The sequence below is a fragment of the Herpailurus yagouaroundi genome, unplaced genomic scaffold (genome assembly GCF_014898765.1).
Source record: "Herpailurus yagouaroundi ecotype Mexico unplaced genomic scaffold, PumYag 159, whole genome shotgun sequence".
Lineage (NCBI taxonomy): Eukaryota > Metazoa > Chordata > Mammalia > Carnivora > Felidae > Herpailurus > Herpailurus yagouaroundi.
Window position 1 is genome coordinate 50911354 of NW_024412400.1, and position 24268 is coordinate 50935621.

General features: G+C 41.0%; 2 protein-coding genes and 1 long non-coding RNA gene across 7 annotated transcripts in view; 2 read left to right on the forward strand and 1 right to left on the reverse strand.

Annotated features, from left to right (window-relative positions):
• The window catches only part of KCNAB1 (potassium voltage-gated channel subfamily A regulatory beta subunit 1), a 412519-nt gene extending 404050 nt beyond the window's left edge, over positions 1-8469 (forward strand). For all 5 annotated transcript variants that reach the window (XM_040480573.1, XM_040480570.1, XM_040480571.1 and 2 more), the window contains 2 exons: positions 1850-1938; positions 6665-8469. In XM_040480573.1, coding sequence (XP_040336507.1) covers positions 1850-1938; positions 6665-6754 — 179 coding nt within the window. In that variant the 3' untranslated portion in view covers positions 6755-8469. The remainder of the gene's footprint in view (positions 1-1849; positions 1939-6664) is intronic.
• A 3809-nt stretch (positions 8470-12278) lies between these two features.
• On the reverse strand, positions 12279-23516 carry SSR3 (signal sequence receptor subunit 3). The gene is made up of 5 exons (XM_040480576.1): positions 23333-23516; positions 22033-22159; positions 17547-17645; positions 13279-13410; positions 12279-12552 (listed from the first exon to the last, which is right to left on the reverse strand). Exons 1-5 carry the CDS (start codon positions 23463-23465, stop codon positions 12486-12488), a joined length of 558 nt encoding a protein of 185 aa, XP_040336510.1. The 5' UTR covers positions 23466-23516; the 3' UTR covers positions 12279-12485.
• An 11-nt stretch (positions 23517-23527) lies between these two features.
• Positions 23528-24001, forward strand: LOC121033888 (uncharacterized). Its single transcript, XR_005792173.1, has 2 exons — positions 23528-23623; positions 23776-24001. It is a non-coding gene; the product is annotated as an uncharacterized LOC121033888 (long non-coding RNA).
• The last annotated feature ends 267 nt before the right edge of the window (positions 24002-24268 follow it).

A 24268-nucleotide genomic window follows, 5' to 3' on the forward strand; every position in this document is an offset into this window, starting at 1 on the left:
AAAACAGTTGTGCAGGAGAGAGAAGGTGAGGTCCTGAATAAGGACAGTAGGCAGTGGAACCAGAGCCGTGATTCTCAAAGTGTAGTCCCACATCCACATGATGGAATTCTGTTCAGCAATAAAAGAAATATTTATTAATACGTGCTAGAACATGGTGAACCTTATAAACATTATGTTAAGTGAAAGAAGTTAGACTTAAAGATCCAGGTTATAGGATTCCATTTAAATGAAATGTCTGGAAGTAATAAAAAGTTATAGGGGTACAAAATAGATTAGAGGTTTACTGGGAGTGGAGGTACAAACGGGATTAACTATCAATGGTGATGGTTGCACATGATCAACTTATGAAAAATTACTGAATTATACACTTTAACTGGGTAAATTTTACATCAAGTTTTTACAATAAACCTGATCCCTGAACCAGCAGCAGCACCTGGAAGCTTGCAGAAATGCAGATCCCCAGGCCCCACTCCAGACCTTCCGAGTCACGAACTCCGGGATGGCACCCAGTAACTGTTTCACAAGTCCTCTCAGTGATTCTGATGCATGCTGCAATGCAAGAGCTACCGGATTAAAGAAGTATTTAGGAGGAATAATCAACTAGACACAGTAATTAAAAGGGAATGAGGGCTCAGAAAAGTTCCTAAGGGTAGCTCCCTGGTTTGGGGATTGGAAGGCCCAGTTGCTGGGAAGGCCACTAAATGAGGCTGGGAACACAAGAAAGACAGGCTTCGTAGTTAAGTAGCAAGAAGTGTGCAGCGCCTGCGGGACACCTAGCAGGATGTACAGCAGACACCGCATCTGTGACTCTCCAGAAACTTCTAGTTCCAGACATCTATGAATGGAGACATCTACTGTAACCACAAGGAGGTTCCCAGGGAACTTGGCTTCTGACACAGTTAAGAAGGGGACTAGGAGGCAAGGAAGGCATTTTATATGCCTTTTAGAAGCTTACGAGGAAAAGGGTGAGGCAGTAGCTAGTCAAGTTATGAAGGGTTAGAGGAGGCTAATTTTAGAATGGGACAAATTTGATAAAGAGGAAGAAGACAGTAAGAGACTTAAGATTCAGGAGAGAAAGCCAGAAACAATAATGAAACAAGTCTAAGAAAAGGCAAAAGGAGTCAGATCCAGGGCAGACTTTGGTCTTGGACAGAAACCAGACACCTCATCTGAAAACAGAGGGTATATATATATATATGTGCTTGTAGGTTACTGAAGAATATCCCACAGAACAGACTTTTCTACATAAAGTAGGATACCAGGTCATCTGCTGAGAGAGGGGACAGGGGCTAGAGGGTTTAAGGGCGGAGGTTGCTAGAGATGCAGAGGAGGAGGTGGAAGGTTGGGGAGAAGCAGATCATCAACATAGGTTGAATCTTAGACTAGGGAGATCCAGAGAAGTTTGACAGGTAGAAGGAAACAAAGGAAGAAGACACCCAGGGTCTACAGGACTCTACATAACAGATGAGAAAAAAGAGCACGAGTAAGATGGAAAGACAGGAGACTGTGCGCCAAGATGGAAACGGAAATGCAGGGATCTGCCAGGAAGCAGGATCTGGTGTTTTCAGGAGCAAGAGTGTGTTCCTGGTGTGGACAGCCGGATTGGATATCCCAGCCATTTCTACTCATGTAGAAAATGTACAAGCCCTAAGCCCTCAGCTCAAATGCAGAGATTGTACTAAACCCTCTCCATGACAGCTGTTGCTGCTGAGGTATTTAATCCTGGAAAGCACGGTCTGTCCTCCCCCAAAAGTTTTGGTTGCAACAGCTGGCGTTACAGGTGGTATTTATAAGCTAATCGATAAGCAGAAGTGTTTTGACATCCTGACCAAGTGTTCTTTCTTCCCAGCTTGGTGCCTGAGAAATGAGGGTGTGAGTTCCGTGCTCCTGGGATCATCCACTCCTGAACAACTCATTGAAAACCTCGGTGCCATTCAGGCAAGTACTACAGCCCTTTCCGGTAAACTCCAGAGACTATCATGGGTAGTTTCAGCTAGAAACTACCCCCAGTTTCTAGCTGGGGGGTGTGGGGGGGGTGCTTAGGATAAGGGGGGTACACAAAGGCCCAAGAAGCAACAGAACTTTTACAGGACACGGATCCAGGGGTGTCCTCTTATGAACAGGCGATACTGTCAAAGCACATTCTTCAGGATGGTATGTGGGACAGTGCATTCCAAGACCCAAGCAATGTTACACTGGGCGACTGAATTCCCAAGCCTGACCATAAAAACCTGCTTAATAACCTACCTGAAATTATGCATTACTCCTTTCCCCAAATAGTTGCCAATCTACGTTGTGCCAAGCCCCCCACCCCTTTCTGCTCCCGTAGCATCCTGTATTCCTCCTCCCCACCACAGTATTTGTGATCATGTAGTAGGATTACCTGTCTCCCCACTGGAATGTGAGCTCCCGTAGGTCAGAGACTTTCTGGCATCTCCACCGATTTTCCAGTTCCTAGCATACGTTGTCTCTTAGTCAACAATCAAATACCTGTTGAATGAATGTTTCCCACATTTTAAGAGGATATAGGCTCAAAATTCTATTTTGGATTTCCAGGATCACATCTTTCTAGCAGCAAATTCAGGACTAACCACCTTCCCTGGGGAAGAAGTGGACTGGATTTGGTAGGAGCCTGCATCGGTAGTGAGAGAGAAAGTGGGAGAGAGATGTTCCTGGGGGCTCTGTGGAGAGGGTGATGTTAATGGCTGCTGTGACCATCCCGTGCCCCAAAGGCCATACCTCAGTCCTGAGCCTGCCCCACGCTCAGCCCTGAGGGTCCTAAGGACCCTGCCCACTACTCTTGCCACAGCCAGCACCTGCCACAAAAGGTATGGTTGTCTATTTTCCTACTGCTCACTGGGGAACAGAAAGGTCTCCCCTGCCTGCCCATCCCTGAAACAAGCCCCGTTAACCCTTCCAAAAGGAAACCCATGGTGGTGTGAACAAACTTGATTAAACTTAAAACATTTTTTAAAAACCCTTTTGGCAAATAGCCCAGAATATGCTGGGAGATAAATGGTGCCAACCTCCTTCCCATCATCACTTTCTTAGGGCTGTGCAGCTGCCCCTGCTATGAAGAACCTCTCCAGCCCCCCAACTCCTCCCAGAATTCTATGGGGTTCCATACCGTATGGGGAATGCTCCTTCTTATGAAAGTCACCCCTACCTTATTTTCACTGATGTTCTGGGAAAAGATAAGACTACACGGTGACAAGGAGGAAATAGAGGAACAGTCTGTACACAACTGAAATTCAATGATTTCAATTCCATTAACAGTTATTTAGTATGTATTGTATGTTTGGCACCACACTAGGCATGGAAGGTACTGAGCAAAGAACTGGCCTCTGCCCTCATGAGATCACAGGCTGGCTAAGAGTGAATCAGATAAAAAAAAAAAAAAAAAAAAAAAATCAATCTATCCCTTAGTTCATTCAGATCTTTGAGAGCCTACTATGCACCAGGCACTGGAGACACCATAACAGACAAAGATACTGTCCAGGCTTTAAGGAGTTTACATTCCAGTGGGAGAAGCACATAATAAACATGAAATAATTTCAAAATGTGAGGACTATTAGGTAACTAAAGAGGGATCTGTAACAGAGACTGAGAAATGGGTGGGTCTACTTCAGATAATGTTTGTGCCAAAGGCCCCTCTGGGATAGGTGTATCCTGAAGTCCAAAAGAGGAGAACGCAGCATATGAAAAACCCAAGCAAGAGCATTCCAGACACAGTGGAGAACAGTGCGAAGGCCTGGAGATCATTAGGAACTTGGCTTTTTCCAGGAACTGCCAGCCTAAGGCTAACGTGGCCAACATGTAGTGAGCAAAAGGGACAGTGGATGCATTAAAGTGGAGTCAGGCAGGAGATGGATTTCAAAGGACACTAAAAAGGTTAGTTTTGTTGTATGTGCAACAAGTCCTTCGGAGCGTTTTAAGGACATGCTGTTATTTGAATTTTTAAAGACTGTCCTGGCTGCTTTGTAGAAAGTGGAATGAAGAAAGGCAAAGGCAGTTGTCCAGGTGATGAGAGATGCTGGCTTGGATTAGCTAGGATGGCGGCTATAGAGGTGAAGTGGATGGATTCCACAGGCTTTGGACACAGACATGACTTGCTGATGGCTCAGCCAGAAAAGGGAGGAACTGAGATTCCTATCATGCGAATAGTGACCACTGCCATCCCAGGGGGAGTTAATACTGCCTGGGAACGGTAAAAAGAGGTAACTTCTGGGCTGTGGGAGTACTCCGGGTAGCAAAAGATGTATTTCAGACAAAAACTCTGGCGTCCGTCATCTTCTCAAAGCATTTCCTCCCTAGCAAGGCTCAGGCTGATAGCAGGATGCGGTAAGAGATGCTCAAAAGGTAAGATAATAGGGATGCTACCCAAGCTGGGAGGCTGCTACCTTGGAGGCTCCATCATCCCCTCCAACTTTCCACTCCCAACTCCGGCCAGCCCAGCAAACTTCCACCCGTTGTGACTGGGCAGCTGGGGGCACCCAGCCGTGGTGGGATTGGCGGCAGGACAGGAAGTGTGCAGTGCCAACAGTGGTTAAAGGAAAGTTCTAATGGGCACGAGAAGCCAACTGCTCTAAGGGATGGAATGTGCCTCAGCCATGCATAAACTGGAGGGACATACAAGTCAGAGCCTCAGTAAATGGCCGACTGAAGAGGATAAACCACAGCTGCAGGCAGGCAGCCATCACCTGCACAGGCCCCCATCCGCCCCACTTCCACCTAGAAGGTGGAGAGAAGCAATGTTCTCCCTTCTGAGGCTCCCCATCACCTCCTCAGAGAAATCCAGGCTTCTCAGCAGGCAGGCCCTTCACATCCAGGGCTCATCTCCCCTCACTGCTCTCCTTCCTTGGTATCCTCAATCCACCAATTATTCCAGTCAGTAGAACAGCAAGGTTGCCAAACTGGTAGCCTGTGGGATGTTTGTGTCATCTGTAGTGGATGAAAATGTTTTACAACAGTTGCCAACATTAAAAAATCGGGCGACTTCACATAAAATTCTGGAGGTATGGCTTCTCTTAAAAATTTTAAGTCTTACAAGGCTATATATACATTTTTTCATGTTTTATTCAAGTACTTTTATGGTTTCTTTTTTTAATGTTTAAATCTCTATCTGAAATTTATTTTGGTGTAATGGAAGAATTTTTTTTTCCTCACATGGCTAACCCATTATATTTTAGACAAACTTCCCACAAATCTAGTTTCTAGATTTGGGTCTCTTTATTGTCGTCTCGTTTGAAAGAACACACTAGTTTCAATTCTGAGGTTCCAAAGCTGGTGGGAAATGAAACTCTCCCTTTAGCTTCAGATAGGAAAATGTTAACCAGAACTAGTTTCTTAGGCGGAGTAGCTCTACTCTTCTGCCAAACCCTAAGGATTTTGAGAACAGCACTTGAGTGGAGACAAGGTCACCCGGGCCAGCATGATTGCAGCAGAGGAAGGGTGAGGCCGAAACCTCAGAACTGGCCATCATGCTTGTCTTTTGCCAGAGTCTCCACACAGGGTCAGTCTATTCCTGTGAAAAAGTCTGCCTTTGTCCCTCTTCTTATGGTGTAATGTGTGCCCTTGGTCCCCCTCTCATGATAAACGCTAGCCTTGGGTGATCTCATCCTCTCCCAGGGCTTCAGTCAGCATGTCTACACAAATGACTCACAAACCCTCAACTCCAATCCTCCTGCCAGCACTAACCCACAGCTGCACTCGGCTGCCTACAGAGCTATGCCTCTGTGGATCTCCCCTAGACACCTTAAACTCAACACCTCCTACTTCAAACTTCTCGTATTCCAAACCACTCCTGTGGCTCTCTGTCTCCATAATCTACACCTCTATCCTTCTAGTGTTAAAACCATCATCATCCTACAAAATGTCCTTCTGATCCAGTCTTTTTCTACTTCACTGCCACCCGTTAGTTCATGCTTTTATCAGCTCTGGCTCCAGCAGCAAGAAATTTCTAGCATCTGCATTCCCTTTCAATCTCCTTCAAACTACCTCCAGGTGCCTGACAGGGTCACTCCCAGCTCAGAAGTCCTGAGAGGTTCCCCACTGGCCACAGAATCAAGTCCCAACTCCAAAAAGTGGCATTTGAGGGCTTCCACGCTGTTTATCCCAATTTCCCCTTTCCTATCCCTACCATCACCACCCACTCTACACTTTCTTCATCTCACAGACTTCTCTCTCATGAGCCATTCCATCTACGAGGGATGCCTACGAGGGATTTGAAAGACTTCGTACTTAAAAAACGTACAGCATCTTAATTTTCTATACCAACTACATGTTGAAATGTTTTAGATAAAATGGGGTAAAACTATGAACTTCACATGTTTCTTTTCACTTTTATGTGGCCATTAGAAAATCTAAAATCATGTGACTCGTATTTCCATGTGTATTTCATTTACACAGCATGCCTTTATTCAGTTAAGCAATACTTAGAAGCACCAACTATAAGCCAAGCACTCTTATCATAGGAGATTCAGTGACAGAAAAAAACAAGGTCCCTGACCTCAAGGAGCTTACAGTCTGTAAGGTCAAGGGACCTTACATTCTAGTTGTGGTTTATAAATGTACGTAAGTCTAGACGACTTTGCTTAATATTAAGCACAAAGAACAAATGATCAGGTACTAACCAACCGTATCCTTTGTACTTCTCATGCTCTAGGTTCTCCCAAAGATGACATCACACGTGGTAAATGAGATTGATAATATATTGCGAAACAAGCCCTACAGCAAAAAGGACTATAGATCATAAAGCAGTGCATGAGCCATAGGACCTGCATGGTTAAAACTGCGGTCTACACTGGTACAGAATGGTGTTACTAGCCAGTCTTTTGAGTCACTTAGCAGCCTGCTGCTCAACCTCTAGTATTCCTGGATTCTGAGGTACCTGCTGTCGCTACCACTGTGCACCTGAATAACGAGCACATCTGAAAACTCACAACCAAGAAAATCCATTCTATTTTCTTACCTTGGACTGGAGTCACCTGTTCTTGCATTGCTCTGTACGCCTCATGCTTATGCCATAGGAAGGATATGAGGGGAAGACCTAGTGCCTTCAGGCATTTAGTAACTTAAAGTAGGCTGTACAGATCTATTTTTTCAAATGAATAAAATCCACAGATGCAATGTGGATTGCATCAGAAAGAGGAGGCTACATCCACTCAGAAGTCTTACTTGGGAGAACAAACAATTTTACCTTTTTTTTTTTTTCCCATTTTCACATGAAGGTTATCAAAGGTTGTCTCACTTGTCATTAAACAAAACTAAAATTCCTAGGTATTTGCTTTCATTACCTTTTAAAAATATTCACTGTTGCCTGGCCCCAACAACGACCCTGTATTGTAACTGACCCAAAGCGTCTCTATTAAGATTCTATTAACGTTCTGTCCATTCACATACAGAGATAATTAAAGGATGAACACCCAATCTTTAACTTGAGACAGAATGGCTAATTTACGAAAGGGAGGATTACACTGCTATGGAAGCTTAGCTTTGAATAAAATGTAATGTATATGCAACTGAAGTGTTCACTTTTGACTACATTTTATTAAAACCTGCTTTATACTTCTGACTGCTTGTAGGCACAGCTTCTGCAAGTTTAAATATTTGAGCTTTAAAAATAAATACACAAATGCTCAGTTTTCTAAGTAAACCTGTAAAATATCCACAAAGGCAAATGTTTGCTGTTTAATTAGCAGTGGGATTTTACAATATAATGCTTGTTTTTGAGCAGTCATCATGAAAGTGAGTCATGGACTTTGTGAAAAATGCTATCACTACTCAGAATATGCTGGGTGAATTAACTTGCCTAGTGAAAAACAAATGTTAAAGAATTTCCTCATTCTATAAACCACATTATATATGCACTAAACTAAATGCATGGAAGCTCTCTGCATGGATTAAAGGGGCCTAGCCTTGTTGCACACAGAAGCAGAAGTCTAACCCTGCCATTACTGGTTACCTACCCTCATGAGTATGTCACTTGAGAAAAACTGTGAGACTATATTGTGTGTACCTGTAAGGATGGAAAACTTTGGGGGGGGTGGGATCCTAGCTCTCTATTTGGACACATGAGCATGTACAAAATTCTAATTTTCTGGCTAGCCAGTACCCCGTATAGAAATCACTTTGACGTTTAAAGATTATACCATCAGCTTAAAATGCTATTTTCTGCCACCATTTCCAAATATGTATTTCATGATTAAGTTCTAAATCTTACAGCGTTAGTGTGAAATACCAATGAATTTTCTTTTTTGTTACTACTACCTGTATTCTAATAAGGAAACAGTTGGGTTTTTGCCCAGGAGTACCAGATTAATGATGGAAATGGATCATCTTTCAGTTGTTCATTGTGTATTCAATCCAGTGAACTACTATATGCATAAATGAGCTGAAGTTGGCTAATTGGAACTGCAATTTAACTTCTTTGCTTAGAGTAATAAAAGCATTTTGTGCACTTAATCTCAATTAGTTTTTCTGATCTTTCATTATAAGTGTGCGCGTGTGTGTATATATGTGTATATATATATATATATCCACCTCCATAAGATAGGAAGAATCATCTGAATAAAAATTATGTTGGCAAGTAAGCAGCACTCAATGATACCCAACAGAAACAGGATTAAAAGATTTCAATAACAATCCAAAATTTTTCCTCTTATTAATGAAGAAAATGGTTAACTGCTAACAATATCATCTCTCATTGGATTTAAGAAATACTCTGCACTAAAGCTAAAGCTTCTCAAACTCTTTTAAAAACACCTGCAATTAAAACCAAATACAAACATTATTGCTTAGCCATTAGTTTTCTGACCGACAAATCGTCTGCCATGGTAAATATACATTAGAAATGTCAGTTCTATCCTTAAGAAAAATTTCCATGCACCCCCATATTCTTTTCTGGAAAGAATGTCTTGGCAGAGAACATACCATTCCGAAGGGTAACCTGACTAGCAGTCATCTGCATACTGAAATCTCAGCCAGCGGAAATGCAAACTAGACGCTGTGTGCCTGGCTGCCCACTTTAAGAACTGTCACTTCATCAATAGTGCACCATCTGTCAGCAGATGTCAGAGCCTCACTCCAGCCAGCTTCCAGGCCACAACTCCCTGGCAAATGAGGAAACCAGGCCTAAAACCCAAGTATTCAGTGTTCCAGTCCTGTGCTCTTTTAAGGATGAATTTTATGAAAAATTCTGTAGGGAAAATTTTAAGTTAAAAAAAGCTTGAGCAAGAATCCGAATTCAGAATCCATTAAAAAGAGGCAAAAGTGAGAGAAGAGATGCAATGAACACTCATAAGAGCCAATGAGAAGTTAGTCTCTAACCACATCCATGAAAATCTAAACAAACCACCCAAAAAACCCTAATCTTCAATTAATTCCCCTGCCTGAGAGTCCCAAGAGGTAGGAGATAATCCCCTAGAGCCTAAATAGATAGATCTGTAGATTAGTTCTCTATCGGTCTAGGTCTCCGCATCCTTTGTGTCTCCAGAAACAGCAGTGACTGGCATGCATGCTGAAAACACAGAAATTGGGTGGGCAGGACAACACGGCAGGCACATGCTGGCAGAGGCCTGACATGCTGCTCTGTAATAGAACCACACTATGCCGGTCACTGCCGCACAGACATTTAATTACTATCTCAGGAACTACAAAGATGCACTTTTACATGTGTGAAAAATTTAAACAGTAATGTCGAATAATGTAATAAAGATTATGTACTTATTCATATGGCTCTCAAAGATGTCAAGGGAAAATATAATTTTTAAAAAGCAAAGTTTAATCATACTTGACCAATAAAACCTTTCACAAGAATTCTGGGTGTGAATCCAACCTCCATATTCTGGTTAACTTCAAACCTTGTACATTATTCTTTCCAATTTACAATAATTTACCAAAGAGGACAACCGGTAGATTTTTACTGGCTTATAAGAATAATTTCTAGCTAAGATTTTTATTAAGTTGTAAATGAGAAACTAAAAATAGGAAAATGTAAAATGAACCAATATTTTAAGCCTCTACTTACCACAAGGAGTGTAGGGGGAGGGGCTATCTAATCGATTTTAATCTCAATTACAGCAGAATCCTTTCTATTTTACTGGTATTGGACATGGGGTCTTTTAAAATACAAATTCTACAGCAGGTTTTTATGAACTAAACCAGATACAGCCCATCATGATTCTATGTGCCACATAGCCACTTTAGAGATGAGGAAAACTTCTGTAATTCCCAAGAGTAACGTACTTGTACAGTAAATCCTGAACGAAAATTGGCAATGTGAGTATATACCTTACAAACTTATGCATAGAAATTTAACAGTACAGAAAGTTAGAAATCATTATCAGAACCAAAAAATGCTATAGGTAAAATTCAAGACAAAACCAAATTTTGCTTATATGCTTTTCTACAAATTACTCAGTTTATGAACTCAAGAAACATTCTATGAAGAATATTAAGCCGATGCCCTTTTTCACCACCCTATTGTAAGTATGGCACACGGATTGTAAGAATGGTGGCAATTTTCCCCCCTTCTACACAGACACTGACATCTAGTGGCAATTCTCTACCAGCAATTAAAGAGAAAAAAAAATACTTGACCCAGCTGATAGTAGACCCTGATGGTTTGTCAAATAAGCAAATGCATTTAGTACACAAATTCCATGCCACCAAACTACTGACCCCTTATTTATCTACAAGAAAAGTTAGCATAGTAAGAAAAATAAACCTCCTACGTCTTTCACTACTTTGCAAATGACTCTCTGGCAACTTCCCTGTTCGTTCCATATTATCCAGTGACAGTACTATGGATAATAATGCACCAAAGAAAAATAAATTGCAAACTTCTAGAAGCAATGAGGAAATATAATCCTCAATGAAGACAATGATGATGTAAGTCACTAAGCAAATGTGCTCCTGCCCCGGTCCTCCTTCCAAGTTCTTAGATGTGGGCCTACCAAAAATATCCAATAACACAGAAGATGAACTTCTGAGGAACACTTTTCTATAAAGTTATAACAAAACAGCAAATATTTACATTCACCTTAAACTTAGAAATGGAAACTAAAGATTAAAAGCAAGGTTAGAAATTAGGGATAGGGTATTTCTTTTGAAGTACTGTTCTTTTGAAATTACTGGGTGTGGTCAAAGTTATAAGAATATGAACCTGTATCACTTGTGATTCCATAACCTTTTAAGTATTACAGGTTAAAAAGCTTCCCAAACTTCTTCAAATCATGGCACACACCAGAAAAATTGTAATTATCCCTGCACACACTGGTTAAAAAGTGCAAGAGACTGCTCTTGGCTAGACCCAGGGGTGAAGAGGTTAATGTGAAGAGGTTCTGCTCATAATCGATAGGAACCTGTGGACCAAGGGGTCAAATTTATCAAGGTCCTAATGGAAAAATGCTGACAAGCACTAAAACCACCGCAATTCCTTGGAGAGTTCTTAGAATTCTGGAACTAAGACCATAAATATTACTTTGGCCTTTCACACATCAATATTCAGGAAAGTAGTTCTCTACTGAACATTCCTCTAGTGGTGTGAGACCCTAGTCAAGGAACGCAATGACTCCAGTCTCTTAACAAGTCAAACCAACATGGTAGTGTTGAGCTGACCTCCCTGGCCACCCAAGACCAAAACTATACAATGAACAGTATATGCTTTAATCCCACAGGACTACCCTTGTATGCCTGTCCACTATTTTTAGCCTATTGCCTTGGCTGTCTTTCTTCTGTAAGAAAGACAGAAAGAAAGACAGAAAGACAGACAGAGAGGGAGAAAGAGAGAAAGAGAAAGAGAAAGAGAAAGAGAAAGAGAAAGAGAGAAAGAGAGAGAGAAAGAGAGAGAAAGAGAGAGAGAGAGAGAAAGAGAGAGAGAAAGAGACAGAGAGACAGACAGAGAGACAGAAAGACAGAAAGAAAGAAGCAAACAAACAAATTTTTCCACAAGTTTCTCTTCCCCAAGTTGGAGACACCTTGTTTTTAACTTTGAGTTATTTCAAATCACAAATTCAGAGACTGGTAAACATGAGGCTTCTGTTCAATCCCCAGGGGAAAGGATTCATTCTGATATTTATGGTTCAAAAAAAGTTGTAATATTGTGGTTAGAACACAGAGAACCAGTTATTAACTTCTTGCTACTATTATAAATAACAGCTCAGTCCAGGTTACTGTGACCTCTGACAGATCAAGGAAACAAGTTATTTTCTCCTCTTGTGATTACAGCACACTGCATGACACTTTTTACCTTTTAATAAATGTCCTGGTACTCGGAGTTTCCTTTCCAATTCCTTTAATTTCAACAATCTGTCAAAAAAGAGCCAATACACAAATACTGAATTACATTTTGTTGGGTTTTTCAAACCCTCAAACTGCAGACTATAAAAACATCTTGTGTCTCTCTCACTCTGACCACCCTGCTACTTTTCCATATACCACAGGCCACCCGTAGATATGAAGCCAGGGGGCAAAGCGGACATGGTCTACTTGGAGCCAGTAGACAGGAGGGCGATGAGGCCTGATGAAGCACTTATGGACAAAATATAGTTCCTGTAAAAATTTAATGTTAAGGAAAAATTAAAAGCCCAAAAGCAGTTCAACAAAACAAAAAGAGCCCATCTCTATGGCATGCAGTTTCCCTCCTGACACTATGAAATGACAATGATGTGCAGTCCCATTGTCTGCAAATACAATTTACAGAAGACTATAAAGAATGAAGAGCATTCACAGGAAAGGTGTCCCAATTTTAAAAAGAAAACACTTGAGCCAGAAACCTAGAACACATGATCACAAAGAAAACATCTGAATTCCATTAAACCTAAAGGAGAAGAGCTAATCAAAGAACATGAGCAGGAAGAAGAAACTTATCCTTGTTCCCCCCAAGAGCAAAGGAAAGAGAAGTCTCCCCCGCCCAGCAGTGTTTTGGCTACAGCTGGCGTGTGAAAGCAAAGAGGCTGTGAAAGTTCAGAGCTACTCTCAGTCACAGAACCGGACTGTTCGGGGAAAACCACTCTAGTATTCCCAGAAGATTCAAGTTGGAAGTGTCTGCTGTTTTATTACATCAAAAACTCCACCTGTTGGGGCGCCTGGGTGGTTCAGTCCGTTAAGCATCTGACTCGGTCTCGGCTGAGGTCACAATCTCATGAGTTCGAGCTATTTAGTGGACCGATTCCCTAGACAGTTTTTCTTTATAGTAAAATACTCAGGCAAATCAAAACCAAAAGGAACTACTGCTTCTAGACTTCGAAAAATGCTAAGCAACCTTTAAAAGGATACACTGTGGGGTTGAAGTTCTTCAATATAAAGAAGGAGGCAACAATGACCAAGACCAGGAATAGGGTGTTGTTATAGAAGATGGAAAATGTTGTAGCTTCATAATCGGCAACTTCATTCTTCTTCCACAAGATTCTGCAGACAAACAAATCAAGTTTATAAATATGTATTATAATATTTTATATGCCACATGGCTCTAGTTCACTGTAAGTTTTTCCTTAAGCATTCTGAACAGAATGTGTTTTTAATATTTAATTTAATCAGCACTGTGCCCCTTTTCCTATTGAAAAAGGTATTTTACTCTTAATGAAAATAGCTGCTGGGTGTATTACCTTTTCTCCCAGGCAGTCAGAGCTTTGCAGGAAGGGACAGATTAATTATAATTGGCCTGGTTTCATCAACAGCCTAAAGAAACATCTTTCTCTAGGTCCTCACCTAAAACAAACTCCATGATCAGTAGCCAGATGAAGCTTTCCTGGCTGTTTGCTGGCTTGAGACTCTCAATAGCCTACAGATTTCAGCCTTCAATATTACAACCAGCTGTGGCTCACAGAAGCCGACTTCTTTGCAAATGCCGTTAGCCACCTTTAGATAATTCAAACAAGTAATCTGCTTGATCATTAGGAGGATTTTTAAATTTTTTTATTTAATCCACTTTATTATAGTTTATTAATTTACTAAAATTTTATCAACCTTTTTGTTTACTTCTTCACACAGGCAGCAGGAAATTCCAGGTGGCCTGTGAATAAGGGAGCGTTTATTCCACCTGGTTAGTTAACTTTGTAAAGCAATTTTTAAAAGGATAGGCTGTAACTAGCAGGATGTGAAATCAACAGGGTGGATTCAACACTCAGGGACAACAACTGAGTGGGCTGAGACCCACATTAAAAAAAAATAGAAAAATATCAAGTATATGGATAATTAGATAATTATCTTAGATAATTATCATTTTTTGAAATATTTGCATATGTGCATGTTTGAGTGTATTTGGTCAAAAGATAAAGTATTTTACTGTGGATCATTATCAAAAAGGCTGAAAGCCATCACCACTGACGCTTTACCCTCCCAAAAGATATATACTATTCCGGGGCCAGATGATCCCCTCCACCAATCCTAAGGACAGCACTATGGCTAATGTCCCTGGCAACTCCTACATTTTATTCACCAAATGTTCTAATACAAAGTCAACAAGCTTGACAGTAAAGGAGTTAAATGAGATAAACTATCTTTATCACAAGAAGTTTGCGGTCTCAAACATAAATGCCATAGTTCCTTAATTCTATGGATAGAGTCAACCTAATAAAACTTCTATTTAAGTTTGGGAGAAGTGAAAGACACTACATTAAATGCACAGCCATCAACTCTAATACACTTCCTGATTTCAGAGAAGTTTAAATGTAAGTTTAAAAATATATAGGACTTGGAACTGGGAGGAAATACATTATACCATTTTAACAATGATCAAAGAAAACACCACCTCAGAAAGATGCAAAGGCCCAACGTGGTTTAATTCTAGAAAACACTCGAACAATTGCCTGTTTTCAACACTGTGGCATAAGACCCAAAAAAGACAGGTTCCTTAAATAGGTTACTAGCATGCCTTCACTATGGTTGCTTAGATTATCCGACCTCTATCAGAGCACCTCTCCCTACCTCCCTGCCACGCCCTGACTCAAAACCATCTTCAAAAACAGTCTGGATGAAAGAAAGGGCTCAATCCTTCAGGTTGCCCCTGCTCCCAAAACGACCAGGCATGACCAATACGCACTGTATATCAGTGTATACACAGGATTGTCTTGGATAGCCTTCAGAACTTTTTCTACCCCATCCATATCCTGGTTCATTTAGGAAAAAAATGAAGACCCTCAAATGCTGTCATCAGCAATAGTTCTCCCAAAACTTCACTGGTAAGAAATCTAGTTTGGGAGAGCACTCCCAAAGACTCATTTTTCCAAGGAACACTTCCTACAAGAGGAAGACTGAGAACTCAAGAACTGTTATCATCACATAATGCTAAATGACAGACCAAGAAAAAAATAACACTCACATCCTGGGATAAATGTCAATGAACCTCTGATTCTCCTCAGCTGATCTCCAACCTTGAATGGATGGCAAAGCAGTTTCAAAGTGGCATGGAGTACCCATTCCAAGTGACTGTAGATGGTAGCTTTGAGGCATACACATCTTAGGCAAAGAGGTGCTAATAGGCCTTCTCTTGAAACAACTTACTTTTGAGGGAGAAAAATGCTAGTTTTTTTTTTTTTTTTTTTTTTTTTTGAAAAACACTAGATCTTAGTGAGAGCCTTAGTCCCAGGTATCAGCGTCAATTCTGAGTAGAGACCTGGGTACAATTTTATCCACTGTGGTTTCTAAGAGATGAATAGTAACAGCACAAATTTCCACTGATGACAGGAACAGAAACTTTATAATCCTCTGACACTGCATTTTATGTATCCACAAAACCTACCCTTCATTCTACTTTGAAATATCTGATCCAGCGAATGGCAAAGATATTTCATTTCCACTTCCAACTCTTCTTTGCTTATAGTGACTACCTGACTACCATGCTGAGAAAAATTCTGAGACATATCCCAGGATCAAGAACACATGCCAGACCAAATCAGGCAAGAGGAGACCCATTTGCCACCTCTGATATAATTCATCACCTAAAACATACAGAGCTGTAACAAGCACTTTGAAAACAGGTAACTATGATGTATACTCCAATTTAAGAACCACTTTTCTAATAAATACTATAAATTCAGTAAAAAGATTAAAAAAAAAAATCCTAGATTCTCTAACCTCTAACGCTATGCAAAAATTTACAATCAGAAAGCTATGCAGCCAGACCAAATTAAAGCTGCTCCCTGAAAAAAGGCCTTCATTGTCACTATTTTAATATTGTACCCTTCAGAGGGCACATGGCTGGCTCAGTCAGTAGAGCATTCAACTCTTGATCTCGGGGTTGTGAGTTCAAGCCCCATGTTGGGTGTAGCGATTACTTAAAATAAATGATTAAAAACACACATATATATCGTACCCTTCAATTTTTACAAAGGATCTAGGAGATAAGCATTTCTATAACGTTTTAGTGGCTTTTCAAAACCACTGTAAAAGACATTATTCGTTTAAGTTACTCAGCGTCCCTTAAATAAGGATGGACTTGATAAAGTCCTTCCAAGATTCAGTGCCAAGAAAGTCTCTTTTCAGAAGGACTTACATGCTGCTTCTCATCAGAAAATGAAAGTGTAGGACCTCGGACGCTAACCCTGACACTTGGAAGCTCAGAGCGAAGTTCAATGCTCAACTGCTGTAACTAACTCCGAGGTCCTTATTCACCCATCTTTACTTTTAAATAGTTTCTGATCTTTCAAAATTGTACTGTTTTGTTTCATATGCACTTTAATATTGCAAGTCTCCACAAGGTCTTTCTGGAGCAAGGTGGGTTAAAAATTCCATTTCACAAAGCACTTTGCAGACACTAAAATTTAAGATCTATGAAAAACACCTCAACTTGTGACTGTATTAAGCCCATGTAACAACTCTTAGGCACAAGTTTATTCAACCATTCAGAGACTTCTGCTACTCAGCTATTAGACTATTAAGCCTTCTAAGAGCAGTTGGCAGGAAAATTTGAGGGGTAAGGGCTAACAAATGTGGCACAGATTTGGGCAACAGGAGACAAACAGAGTTCTCACTTTCCCAACCAATGCAGATAACCAAGAACTGGATGTCCCTAGGGAAGCTCAGGAACGGAAATACCACCACCTAAAAATGCTAACACACAATACAATGTAAACTCTTCAGACCCAGAGGGGTGAGGCGCTGTGCTCAAGGTCTCACAGCTGTCAAGTGGCAGAGCCAACACTGGATGAAGTTCTGCAAGCTCCTAAACTCCAGGAGAGCAGTTACAAGTACAAAGTCTCAAGCCACACTGCCCGTGTTCTTGTTACAGACTGACCACACACTAATTAATCTATGACCTTGTGCAAATTACCCAAGCTTTCTGTACCTGTTTCCTCAAATGTAAAATGGAAATAATAGCCCTACCTCACATGGTTCTTTAAATGAGCTGTACGGAACACAAATAAAAGCATCTGGTGGTAGTAAAAATTCAAAATGTCAGTAACTGTCATTCCACTCTATCTTCTACAATATCAATGCTTAACCTCCAGCAATTCCATTATCCACATTCTCTAGGCAGAAACCAACACTTATTTTTTACAAAGTATCCCCAGTTTTGACTATCACCAACATTTTAGAAGTCAAACCTTTCATCCTTTTCCTTTCGAGACATCTTTCTATTATCAGCTTCAGAAAGTTTTCGAGTCACTTCTTTGGAAACTGCATCCTCCCTCTTCTGTGCTACTCTAGAAAATAAAAGAAAAAATGTTTCCACATGCTCCAGGAATGAACATCACACTATCTGAAACACTCTGTACTCATATTTTATATTGGCAACTACATGATACTTTACATTTCAAGAAATAATCTTGACAGAAAATTCCAAGTTTATTTTATTATAATAGACAAATATTATAATAGAATTCAAGTATTTTATTATAATAGCCAAATATAATAGAATTCAAGAACTTCTGAAATATAGTTTATTAGATATATGTTTTGAATTCTGCTTAAAAGGGTAATTTTCCAGGGCTCTTGGGTGGCTCAGTCAGTTGAGTGTCCAACTCATGATTTCTATCATGATCCCAGGGTTGTGGGATGGAGCCCTGTGTAGGGCTGTGCACAGAGTAGGGCCTACTTAAGATTCTCTCCCTCCCCCTCTCGCCCCTCCCCTTGCTTGCACACTCTCTTGCTCTCGGGGAAAAAAAAAAGGGGGGGATATAATTTTCCAAAGTTTAGGTATTTAAATGGGTAAACAAGTCAAATGCATTTATAAATTATTGTAACCCCATTTTGTTTATTTGTTAAATTTATTTGTTCAACAAATAAATTTGGTAAGGTATTAGCAAATGATATACCATTTCAATTCCAGTAAATAAAACTAGGCTTAAAAAAAACAAAGGAGAATTAGGGAAATAACACCTGTAACATATTAAAGTAATGCTTTTAACTCCACTCCAGCGTCTAATTTCACTAAAAATGATACCACATGAGGGATTAACCATAGCACTTGTAATTAAATGAACCACTGGTTGTATCAAAAGATAATATATTATCAGCCAGAAAAGGCTAGAAGTGGTATTCAAAAGATCAGATCAGGGGTGCTTGGGTGGCTCAGTCAGTTGAGTGATGGACTCTTGATTTCAGTTCAGGTCATGATCTCATGGTTTGTGAGTTCAAGTCCCAATTGGGCTCTGCACTATCAGTGCAGAACCTGCTTGGGATTCTCTCTCTCCCTCTTTCTCTGCCCCTCCCTACTCATGCGCTTTCTCTTGCAAAAAATAAATATTAAAAAAAATTTTTTTTAAATATCAGATCAGAATCTTCAGTGACAAGTCAAACAAAAAATTAAAATGTATATTCATCAGAAAATCTTTAAGGTGAACTTTATGAGATTGCTAGTGCAAGAGAGGATAAAATTTAACCTATGATAAAATGCAAAAAGCCTGCCAAAGTTTATGACATGTAAATTCAATATGGTATATTTTTGATAATATAGGAGACACTGGTTAGCCATAAATATAGAAGAACTGATATAAGCAAAATATACCAACAGTCCCACTATGAAAATGTTCAACATGATACTGAGATGTATTAAAAGCAACAGGATGTGGAACATAGAAATCTGTTCACTCTATGTTCAATTAATTAATCCCTTGTTACCGTGCTATATTTAGTTCTGGTCAGTGTATCAAGGAAAGACGTGGAGAAATTAGGATGGCTCCCTGAAAAGAAAGCCCAAGATCAATTCAAGGCAATAGTTCTCAACGTTTCTTTAACCACAGGGCTTCTGGGATACAAATTAAACACAAATTCCCAACTTCACTTGATTCATTATGTAAAAGTCCTGCTCCTAAGGGCAGAGACTCTGATCTCTGAACCTCTTTAGCAAACCAACTTCAAGTGTTTCTTGAACTTCACATAAGACCACTTTTTCTAAGGCCAGCTGATAAGAAATGGATGTGGTTTACAGCAGAAACCTTTCTGAGATGAACAGAAAGAAAAAAATACACACAAGTATGTGTGTACACACACACACCATCAGGATGCTAGGACACAGGAACAAACTATTTGCAAAAGAGTTAGCTACCTCCAAGTGTCTCTAGGACAGATCATCTGTCCATAGGACAAAGCATCTCAAAGAGACCAAACCAGATAAACCAGTTAATTTCTCTTCTATATTCACCTAACAAACATATAACAACCTGTCAGGTTTATTATAACTCAAGAAGAAGCTCTATTCTCTTAGGGCTCTTAAAAAATAAATCTCACACAGCACTGAATGCTCTGAAACAAAACGAGGGTCACTCCAGTGGCCCAGCAATCAGCCAAATGAGAGGACCTGCAAAATCAACTGTTTTTCTTATATTATTTTTTATCTATTTTAGAACCTCTCCAGAAAAAAAGAAAAATACCATCTATTTAATTTTTTCTTAATTTTTTGTTTACATTTATTTATTTTTGAGAGACAGAGCATGAGCAGGGGAGGGGCAGAGGGAGAGGGAGACACAGAATCAGAAGCAGCCTCGACTCCGAGCTGTCAGCAAGGCTGACAGGGTCTCGAACCCAAGAACCGTGAGATCATGAGTCGAAGTTGGACGCCCAACCGACTGAGCCGCCCAGGCGCCCCCCCATCTATTTAATTTCTTAAAGAAAAACATCTTTGCAAACATTTTTTTTAAGTCATTCCGCTCAAAAAAAAATTCCTACAGGCTCTCACCCTCAATGTCTCTGACACTGCACATAAACATTTGTTATGTGCTCAACACTATATACTCAACATATTATCCGTGTTATCATATTTAATCCTCACCATCTATGAGGCACCATTACTATCCCCATTTTACATCTCAGGAATCCAACGACTAAAAAGATGAAATGTGTGCCGAAGGCTAGATATTTAAAAACAGCAGAACTGGGGGGCACCTGGGTGGCTCAGCCAGTTAAGCATCAGACTCTTGATTTCGGCTGTCAGGATCTTGCAGTTTGTGAGATCAAGCCCCGTGTCTGGCTCCACACCGGCGGCAAGGAACCTGCTTGGGATTCTCTCTTTCCCTCTCTGCTCCTCTCTCTCAAAAATAAAGAAATAAAGTTAAAAAATAAAAAAACAAAAACAAACAAAAAAACAACTGGGACTGGAATCCAGATTGTCAACACATAAGCTATCTTCCCTCTCCTACGAACAGCTACCCATACTCTGCCTCTTCCTGGGTCTTTGAGCTTTGATGCACCTTGTAAATCTGTAGGAGTTTCAATGTGAGTGGCAGGATTTAAGAGTAAATCAAAACTACAATTAAAGAAAACAATTCCACTATGAGAGAACCTATGAAATCAAGTCAGTAAGTCATTGAAATTTTACTGAGCTAAATGTACCGTTAACTGTTGTAAGGGACATAAAAGACATGGCAGTGGCCCTTAAGAAGCCTAAAGCAGAAATGAGAAGGTAAAAAGACCATTAATTTTAATTCCAAAAAGGTTAATGAAAAATAATACCCAAAACAAGTCAAAAGACGTCAGGTCTCAAAGAACCGAATTCCAAGGACATCACAAAGCATGGGTCATACAGGGTGCCCAGGTCTGAGGCCTTCGCTATCCACAGATGGCCACACCTCATGAGAAAGACAGCCCAGGACAGCAGAGTCCAAGGTGGGCTGAAACTGGAATGGCAGTTGGTGAAGAGGGCTGCCAAGCAGAAAGATGACAAAGAGGATCACTCTGCTGGTCTAGCAGAAAGGCAGTCACACCAACTTGAGCTCCTATGGGTCCGGAACAGCAGCAGAAAAGCTCTTGAAGCCACTTTCAGCCACTGAGACCATTTCTGGGCTTCTTACAATAAATCCCTGTTAATTAAGATCATCTAAACAGGTTTCTATTCCTTGTCACCCCAAGCCTAACATACGGACAACAAACTTAGAATTCGTATTATGTGTGATCCTAAGATAGAGGAAATAGGAGACTCTTTTACATTTTCACACACTTAGAAGAAAAACTGTAATTAGCATTAAATCTGTCAGAGTTTAAAAAAAAAAAAAAAAAAAAAAAAGACCATTTCTTTCATGTCCAAAAGTAGTACATGGAGAACTCAGAACTATTCTTTGCAGAAAGAACTCCATTTGGCTTCAGAAATGTTAACTTACTTACTTGGTGGTTTGTTTTTCTGATGAAGTTTATTTACTTATTTTGAGAGAGAGAGAGAGGGTGCACATGCATGAGGAAGGGGCAGAGAGAGGGAGAGGGGCATGGAGGAGAGAATCCCAAGCAGGTTCTGCTGAGCAGAGCCTGATATGGGTCTCAGTCTCATGACGGCAAGATCACGACCTGAGCCTATGTTAAGAGTCACACATTTAAACAAGTGAGTCACCCAGTTGCTCCTGTTTTTCTGATAAACCCCATGATTAAGGCTAGTGCTTAACTGTTCAAGTGTCTCCCTCAAAACCTACTTGCGTAACAATGTCAGAAGCATGGTCTCTGCTTTAGTTAATAATTCTTTATAGCATTAGTATGCCTTCCCCCCAGCATATTCAGCTCAAATTGAAACTTCTTGAAAACAAGACATACAAATGGTCTTTAAGATATTCTTCTATATAAAAGTACAACATGTAATATATACTTCAACTTGAGAAATATACTTACTTGTGCTTGAGAACAAATTTCACATTTTTGTATGCAAAGGCTACCAAGTAAGTGCTTACTAGGGTCATCACACTATAGAGAACGGCAGACTGAATAAGATCCATATGCCATATTCGCCAATATAACCCTGAATGAAGATAGAAGGGAGGGGGTACAAAAAAGAACAAAACATTACCACCCAGCTACAAAGGCCTGCTCAATTAATTACAGTTAAGCCTATAAAATACAGTCCAGGTTAGGAAATCCAATACGGTCAGTATATGTGGATCTTTAGAAGTGATAAAGTTACAGTCTCAAACTTTCCCAGCTCAGAAAACTTTAAAAACAGAACCTTCCCACTACTAGTCCAAATGAGATTTCTCCTTCTTCTGAAATGAGAATAAACTCAGGAGCAAAAACAAACAAACAAAAATCACAATTCACACTTCCCGTTTCAATCAGCAGGGTATTACTATACTAAGTATACAGCTGTTCCAAAACACCACGTGCAGTCCCAAGCCATAGTTGACATGCTAACGTGGCTATATGAAATCAAGGAGGCACAGAGCTCCACGTAACGTTAAAGGCACGGTGGGATTTAAAAGGCCGAAAGAAAATAAATCTCGATTTAACTGCCTAACAAACGTGCAAGCAGGAGGAGAGACAGGAGATTCAAATCCGGGAACCCTGAGCTATAGAACCAACTTTGCCCAAGTATGCAAAGTTCTTTCATCCAAGTGAGAATTCTAGAAATGACCTAATAGCATTAAAAAGTTTAAACCATTTAGAGCGCGGGCTCTTGGCTTTGGTCCAAACTCTCTCACCAAATTAGGCAAACGACGTTCAGCAGCGTGAAGTGTTTCACCTAACGCTACAATTCTCGGGTCGAAGGTTAATGGGAATCTGACTCTCGCCTAATTCGTTAGTTTTTCCAAAATAATTAACGATAAAGTTTTAAAGCTCGTAACGATAAACAACTGTGGGGGGGGGGGGGGGAACAGAGCAGGTCACATACGCATGTAGCACAAAATCTTAATCCGGTCGTTTCCAGATTAGGGGCCGCCATCCCAGAACTAATGAATCACAATCTCTGGGAGTGGGTTCACAAGGGACTTTCCTGTGATGCCGCCCAGCCCCGTCCCCGACGAGAACACTGAGGCCCACAGAGGCTACACGCCTTCCCCGTGCTCTGGGAGAGCTGGAGACAGCCGCGGGCTAAATGCCCCAGCACTCACTCCCGCCAGTCCGCCGGGCCCTGCCACGTCCCCGCCCAGCCCGACCCGCTGACGGCCTGCCCGGCCCGCCAGTTCCCGGCGCTCACAGATGGGGATGGCGGACACGATGAAGGCGTTCCCAAAGAAGAGCGCGGAGGACTTGGCCGAGAGGTTGCGGCTGAAATCCTGCAGGAGCAGGTCCTCCTCAGATTGCTGCTTGGAGCCGCCTTTGGGAGCCATGGTGGAGCCGAGCCTGGAGCCTGGAAAGCCGAGCTGGCTGACGCCGCTGGCACCGCCTCCGCGGTCGCCTTATCCACTAACGACCCGTCAGCGCTAAACGCGGAGGCGGGACTCGGCGCGGAGCGGGAGCAAACTTCCCCAGGATTGGCCACCGCTACGTACGTTTCCCGGCGTGATTGGGCAAGAGGGCCAGACTTCCGTATTCCTCGCCAGCCCCTTGGCTAGCCGGCTTCCTAAGGAAGGACGGGGTTTGTAGTTTCGTGGGTGCTTTTTTTAATGAGCAAAACTTTATTGCCATTCCACTTCACAGGTGCCGTCACGCTTTCCAAGTCATTGGCGTTACAAACGAGGAAACTATTCTGGCCTCGAGTCATTCAGCCGGTCATTCAACAAACGTATACGGTTAGTATCCTCTGGGTATACCCAGCACTGGGGCACTGGAGGAGGAAGAGGAGAAAGATAAGTATGGATAAACACGTGTGAAATCCTTTCTTCTTTGCACATCCATTCTTTAATTAAATATCCTTAAAATCCTATGACATGCACCTCATTGTCCTCATTTTGCCGGCGAAGAACCTGAGGGTGAGAGACTGGCCGTGTTAGTCACCAGGGAGCAGTTGGCTCTTTTGAACAAAATAACAGGCTACCTTTTCACGAAAAAGAAGGCACTGTGGCTTTTAAGGAATTCGTGGTCTCACTGATGAATATTTAAAATGAGTCCAATACATTTACAAATTGCTACATTTTTATCACTTTATTTCGACTCAATCTTTGGAGTAATATGGTCTCCACAGCCATGCTAA

Excerpts from the sequence above, each read along its gene's own strand:
- SSR3 (XM_040480576.1), bottom strand. The coding sequence starts at position 23,465 with ATGGCTCCCAAAGGCGGCTCCAAGCAGCAATCTGAGGAGGACCTGCTC. Across the intron at positions 13,411-17,546 it reads CGAAAGGAAAAGGATGAAAG|AATCTTGTGGAAGAAGAATG; the intron begins GTTTGACTTCTA and ends GTTTGTCTGCAG. Across the intron at positions 12,553-13,278 it reads AAGAACTTCAACCCCACAGT|GAACTATATTTTGTCCATAA; the intron begins GTATCCTTTTAA and ends AAATTTTTACAG.